This window comes from Brachypodium distachyon, chromosome 2 (genome assembly GCF_000005505.3).
Source record: "Brachypodium distachyon strain Bd21 chromosome 2, Brachypodium_distachyon_v3.0, whole genome shotgun sequence".
In the NCBI taxonomy this organism is placed as follows: Eukaryota; Viridiplantae; Streptophyta; class Magnoliopsida; order Poales; family Poaceae; genus Brachypodium; species Brachypodium distachyon.
This window is the reverse complement of record NC_016132.3, coordinates 26,885,033-26,891,749: the sequence shown is the minus strand read 5'-3', so window position 1 is coordinate 26,891,749 and position 6,717 is coordinate 26,885,033. Positions and strand designations below refer to the sequence as shown.

The 6,717-nt window shown below is 47.3% G+C and overlaps 1 protein-coding gene and 1 long non-coding RNA gene across 2 annotated transcripts; one reads left to right on the top strand and one right to left on the bottom strand.

Moving 5' to 3' along the window:
* Window positions 1-206: 206 nt before the first annotated feature.
* LOC104582698 lies at window positions 207-3,452 on the bottom strand. The gene is made up of 2 exons (XR_730595.2): window positions 2,904-3,452; window positions 207-691 (listed from the first exon to the last, which is right to left on the bottom strand). It is a non-coding gene; the product is annotated as an uncharacterized LOC104582698 (long non-coding RNA).
* A 912-nt stretch (window positions 3,453-4,364) lies between these two features.
* On the top strand, window positions 4,365-5,331 carry LOC112270732. Its single transcript, XM_024458797.1, has 2 exons — window positions 4,365-4,959; window positions 5,067-5,331. Exons 1-2 carry the CDS (start codon window positions 4,365-4,367, stop codon window positions 5,111-5,113), a joined length of 642 nt encoding a protein of 213 aa, XP_024314565.1. The 3' UTR covers window positions 5,114-5,331.
* The last annotated feature ends 1,386 nt before the right edge of the window (window positions 5,332-6,717 follow it).

The window sequence follows — 6,717 nt, the reverse complement described above, 5'->3', positions numbered from 1 at the left end:
CAGGCTCCAGGCCCAAGCACCTAGGACTACTCCGGCCCGTTATCCTTCCATCCCACAGGGAAGTTAGGGTGTGCTTGGTTCTATTTCCATTTAGTCCCACCAAACAAGTCAAGAATTGGCTGGCTAATTTTTTGGTTAAGGATTTTCAGATCCTCGTTTTGTCCATTATTTGGCAAGAATATGTGCGAGAGTTGGGGTGATTCATGTTGACAACCAAAATCTATCTATTATTATATACTAAAAAAAATACATGACGATCAACCATAAAAAAGATAGAGCCGTTAGAAAATCCCATAAAAACGCAAAATATCTGACCATCGATTCCACGTCCTATAAAATCACAACCAATAGATCTTCACCAAACAGAATTGGCGTGTGATTCGATAAAATTACCCACCAATGCCACGTAAAAAAAATAGGCCATATGTGTAATTTGCTTTTTTTTCTATCCATCTGCGTGAGGCGCACAGGTCACCGCCGCCAGGCACTCAGCTGCCCGATGATCCTCGCGCTCCTATCAACACCTCCTCACCGTGCTCCGAGGATGATCCTCTTGCGCTACTTCGTCTCCTCACCCCGGCGGGCCGGCGGCGCAGCTTGAACAGTACGTCTATGGCGGTGGCCGTCATTGGGGTTCTCCTGTGCTGAGACGTGCATAACTTTGCGTGCTCACCATGGTTTCTCAAGTTCCCTGTACAGGTGAGTAGGTTTGGCAGTCAAATTTATCTCAATCGTAGATTGGATGTGAATTGCCCGTGCTCCATTGAAACAACGCAGGTTTGATTTCTGTGATTTAAGAATTTGATTGTTTCTATATATCGGATTAGCAGAATAAGACTAAGCAGTGGTCCATGAAACTTGTGCTATAGAAACATCACAAGGATTGACCTGGATTGTATTTGGCTGTTGTCTAGGGTAGTTTGTTATTGTTCAATCTAAGCTGACAGCGGCGTATACAACTCTAAATTAAATGGGTAAGATGTTCTAGTTTTGTCCTAATTAAGTCAAACTTTTAAAGTTTGACCAAGTTCATAGAACAATCTACCAACATATACAACTCTAAATTATATCTTGTCCCATGTTCATATATTCTAAGTTGTTCATCATTGTCATGATGTAACACAAGTTTTCAGAAGCCATACTCCTTCCGTCTAGAAATATGGGCATATTTTGATTCGCTGAGACAAGCCCTGTCCAGAAATATAGGCATATTTTGATTCGTTAAGACAAGATTTTTTCGACCAATAAATCTATTAGTATGTGTTCCTCTGACATAAGATTGATGGCATTAGGCCTACATGATTAGATCAAAAGAATCCTCAGTTCCTCAGCACTAGGAGCAAACCTCACCTTGTTGCAACAATTCACTCATTATAATGGTTTATTTTGGTCACCCAATCGATGAGGCGAATATTACCTACTTTTGTTTTTCCTTGATATGCTGTTAAATCTTGCAGAGCTGAGACTGAGGCACTGAACAACCTATTATATCTTATTTGTTCTTCCTACTTATCATTTAAAATCTAATAGGAAGTGACCAACCTATAGTATCTTATTTGTGCCTACATATCCTTTCCGATTGCATTCTACGCTGCAGTTGAATTTGGTTACAGGATAATACAGGTACTTTACTGACCATTCGGCTTCTTTTGCTGAAGTCAAAATCAGAAAATCAGGAGAGCTACTGAAAATTTCTATACTCCACTAGCGGCTAGATCCTGGAAAGTATCAAGCATAATGATGCTCCAAGAAACACAACAGTTTTACGGCAAAATCGGTTCACGAAGAATGATGGATAATGAGGTTAGAGATGTCCAGACAACGGACCTTTGGAAGTCTAATTTCCTACTTAAATAAGAAATATTCACTTGGATGTGCTTCCGGGGCACATCCAGGTGACATAGGACCTCATTAAAAAGAGATGGCTAGGAGACAGGGGCTGCAAATTCTCACTTGAGGGCCCTGTTTCTAAATTAACCTGATGTTGCATTCGAGATATATATGTCCTGGTTGCGTGCAGCATGAGGTGTTGGTTGATCTGTTTTAATAGGTAACAAATGCCTGAAATCACGTCCTTAATCAAAGGGTTGTGTTTTGGGAAAGTAATCCACGTCCTTAATCTAAGGACTGTGTTTTAGGAATTAATCCATTAACCAACGTTAATGATTAATTCCACTAATCATGCCCTGATCGGGGGCACTTAGCAACTAATGGTTTCGGCCCCCCGTCGCGCAGCGCTATATAAATAGGGAAGCCGACTGTCTCACGTGACCACGTTCACGTGAGAACTCGCCAACCTCCGACACACCTCTAACGACCCTACCGATCTAGGGGAGTGCTGAAGCGTGCGGGAAGGCCGCTACCATCGACGTTGACGACTCCGGTAATCGGCCAATGCCGGTACCGGGCAGAAGGACGCCGCTACCTCCGACCTACGGCTCCTACAGCAATGGCTTCCTCGTCCACTGGACGTATGGTTAAATCTCCCTTAATCCCATTGCTAGTAATCTAATGTTTGACCGGTATGCATTTTCATGTTTAATCTAATGAATGGTTATTAGATTCTAATAATGGTATCAGAGCCTGAACTGGTCGTATTAGAGTCTATTTTGTGATTAGGGGATTAGCCTAATTTGTGCTAATGATACTTAATTAGTTTCTGTTAATGTTATTTTTGTCGGATTAAGATCTAATTAAGATTAAAAATTAGCACTGTTAATCTATTCATGCTAATGATAAACGAATTTTTGTACCGTGGGATCATGGGTTCATGCATGTTCGGTTAGCAAGAGAATCTAGAAGAAGGGGAATCAATCAAATGTCAAAACCCTAAAGAAATTCCCCAAATTTCCCCGAACCCTAGAATGTTGAAATTAAAGTTTTTTCGGATGAAATTTACTTACCTAATGGCCGACGATGTTCGTGGCCTCGGGCCCGTTCGTCGCCGTCGAACGCAAATGTCGCAGCCGCCGGCCGCCATGAATGGGGCTGCGGCGACGCCTATCCTCCCCTCGGGGAGAAGCCGCACGGCAACTCCAGCATGCGAGGGCACCGCCGCCACCACCACGTCGGTCTGGCGCGTGGGAAAGATCCCCTGGCCGGCCGGTCTCGTCGCATCCTCGTCGCCGCCCGGAATAAAAGCCGCCTCCGGAGGCCACGCTCGATGGAGGAGCGCGCGGGACAGTGTCTAGTGCGCGCTGCTCCGGCGAGCGCCACCGCCGCGTCACCGAACGCCGCCGGATTTCGTCGCCGTAGGCGGCGCCATCTCGGGTGGAAAAGAAAGGACCGGGGGTGGAGAGGGGCTGGGGCGCACGGGTCGCCGGGGCAGCGCGACGCGCGCCGCCATGAACTTCGGCCGGGCGCGCGGGTCACCGGGGCGGCGCCGACCCTGTCGCCCGATCCGGAAATGACGGGGGAAAGGGAGTCGGCGCGGCTAGGATTACGCCCGACTGTGGGCGTCTAGGCTCTTGCCCGACCGTGGGCGCATCCGGTCAGTTGGTTTTCATCCAACGGCTGGGGGCTCTGCGGGAAAATAATGGGCTGCCCGGGTGTTTTTGGGCCATATTGAGGCAAGGGCTTCGACCCAGGTTTAATTGGCCCGCGTGAAATTTATTTTTCTTTTGATTTCCGCTGCGCATGGCGCGGGTAAATTAAGTGGGCCAGCCCATTTCGGCCGAAAATGAGATTTTAAGGTTTTTTCAGTGCAATTACCTTAAAAAATGTTCACTTAAATATGTTTTGCACTGTTAATTAATGGAAAATGGCCCAAAAAAATTTCTTGCTGACAGAAATTGGACATTTAATTATTCTGCACAAAGTTGAACCAACGAGATATTTTTTGTAGAATATTTTTATTTGTTCTATGTTGTTTACCATTTTAGGCATCAATTAATGATTAAATGCTAATATTTAAACTTGATGTCTATATTGGGATTTTTTGGCTCTAAAATTAATTCCGACCAATGTTGTTTTAATTTATGAGCCATTCCCCATTATGATGTTACAGTTTTTCGTCATTTCTGCCCAACGGTGATATGACTAAGAATTGTATACTCTTGCATGTTTATTAATTTACCAACGTAAATTTTTTATTATGCAATTTTGACTTTTGTTTTCATTATGTTATAATCACAGCCGCTGCCTCATTGGGTTGTGACAACAGTGAAGTACTGACAGGGAGCAACTTCCAAAGTTGGAAGTCCCACTTGGAAATGAGTTTAGGGGTCAAATGACTCGATTATGCTCTCAGGGAGGATAAACTTACACCTCCAGCTGAAGGTGTGGCAGGGTATGATGACCTGATGAAAACTTATGAAATAAAACTGGAAAAATGGGATAATTCAGACCATGTGGCTTTCCTTGTAATGAAAACTTCAATCTCCCCTGATATCATCGGGGCAATTCCTGTAAAGGACACTGCTAAAGAACAATTCAAAAGTTCTGAAAAGGTTTATTGTCGAGAGCTTTTGAGCAAGCTTCTTGAGAAGTATGTGATTGAAGGTAATGTGAGGGGCCACATCTTGAGGATGGTAAATGCAACTTCGAAGCTTAAGGCTTTGCAGTTTGTCCTTAATGAAAATATCCTAATCCTTTTGATATTGGAGTCCCTTCCTCGAGAATTTGATCAGTGTAAGATCAATTATAATTCTCTAAAAGAAAAATGGACACTCGTGGAACTGACTCCCAGGGATGTCGAGGAAGAAGAGAGAATTATGAAGCAAGGAAAGGACCAAGCCTTCTTTGTTGCCTCTTCCAAGAGGAAGCATGAAGGTGGTCATGGAAATTTCAGGACCCAAAAAAAACCATTTGTCCAGAAGGATGCTCAAAAGGTTCCTAAAGGAAAAGGTCATGATGCCGGCACCTCTGCTGGTGTGGAGAAAAATGCTTGCAATTTTTGCAAGGAGATAGGCCATCTCCGGAAGGACTGCCCCGGTTTCCTTAAGTGGATGAACAAAGGAGGTAAAGATGAAATTACTTTCGTGTATGAATCTTTGTATATTGATTTTTCTCGAAATACATGATGGATTGACTCGGGTGCAACCGTTCATGTTGTAAACTCCATGCAGGGATTAAGTTTGATCCGCACCATAAAGGCAAGAACAAGAAGCATTAAAGTCGCCAATGGGAAGGAAGCCGATGTTGAAGCTGTGGGATCCCACACATCGGAGCTGCACACCGGCTTTCATCTACATTTGAATAATGTCCTTTACGTATCTACATTGAGTAGGAATTTGATTTCAGTTTCTTGCTTGGACGATATTTCAATTGCATGTTTGTTTGGGAATCAACAATGCGTTATCAAACATTGTAATAATGACGTTGGCCTCGTTGTCAGACGATGTTGGACCAGTGGCCCACGGGGTCCCACTGATATGGGACGTGTGGGTCGCCAGTGATGAGGCCCCATCAGGAAGGACTCCCGGGAAGCAACGAGCCCGGGAAGCCTGCCTCGAGGAGACGACCCCTAGCGAAGCTGAAGCTAAGGGCCGAGTACAAGACGCTCCCGGGAACCCCGGTCCGAGAAGCCGAAGGAAAGCCTCCCAGCAACTAGCTGGTGCGCTAGCCGGGAAGGTGCACCCCAGCAACCCGCGCTCCGGCATGCAGACGGGACCCGCAGAACAGTGAAGACAAGACAAAACGGTGGGCACAGTGCATTTAATGCACCGACAGGAGTCTTATCAGGAGGCCTAGCTTGCTTAGCAAGGCTAGGGCGACTACCGTACGAACTATTTTTTCTACCATGTACAGTGGACTGGGCGCTGCATGGCGTCGAGCGCAGATGAGTAAAATTGTATTCCATGCAGCTGTGACACGCGTCTAGGCAACGTGTCACGCTGCATGCATAGGCACCTGTGGTATCCCTTTGTCTATAAAAGGAGGACCAATGCCACCGGTCAAAGGGTTCGGTTCAGCTCGGTTGGACCTCTGTAGGAATCGGCTCTATTCAGTTCAGCATTCACCCAAGTAGCCTAGCCCTTAGTGGGACAAGTAGAAAGCCCGGGAACTCCCTGGCAACCTGTAACAACCATACTAAGAAATACAACTCAAAGCAGGACATAGGGTATTACACCTTCAGGTGGCCTGAAGCTGGGTAAAAACTCTTGTGTACACTTCGTGTCTTTCGCCACGCCGGCGATCGCCGGAGCGATCACCTCGCCCTCCACCGAACCAAAAAGGGGGTGCTCGGCATCCCCGGTGCCAGAGACCGTGCTCCGACATCTGGCGCGCCAGGTAGGGGGGCGTGCAGAGAGCTTCGGCTGACCGCCGGCGTCCTTGTCGTCAACACCGGCTTCTTCGCCTACGACATCTTCAACGACTAGCTCGCCATGCCGCCCAAGAAGACAGACGAGCCCCGAGTCAACTTGCGCGACACTCTCGCCATGCGCACTCGGTCCCATGACGTTGCGCGCGTCACAAGTTCAAGGGTACCAGGGGTCCCCTCCACGGCAGCAGCAGCAGTTGCAGCTACCACCCCCACCTCCTCGGCCATCGGTAGACAACCGGCCGAGGGGGCCTGCAGCTCCTAGCGTCGGAGCCGGCCGCACGCGCTGGCCCGCGAGTCCACTCGCGGGCTGAAGACGCGCAGCGGTAGCTACGCCACGGGTACAGCACGTCGCATGCGACGCTGATGGAATCTCGCCCCACTCACCCGAGGGCACCGGGTGACAGGGCAGAGGGCAGCCGGTCAGAGAATAGGCAGCCTCCCGCCCAGACCCC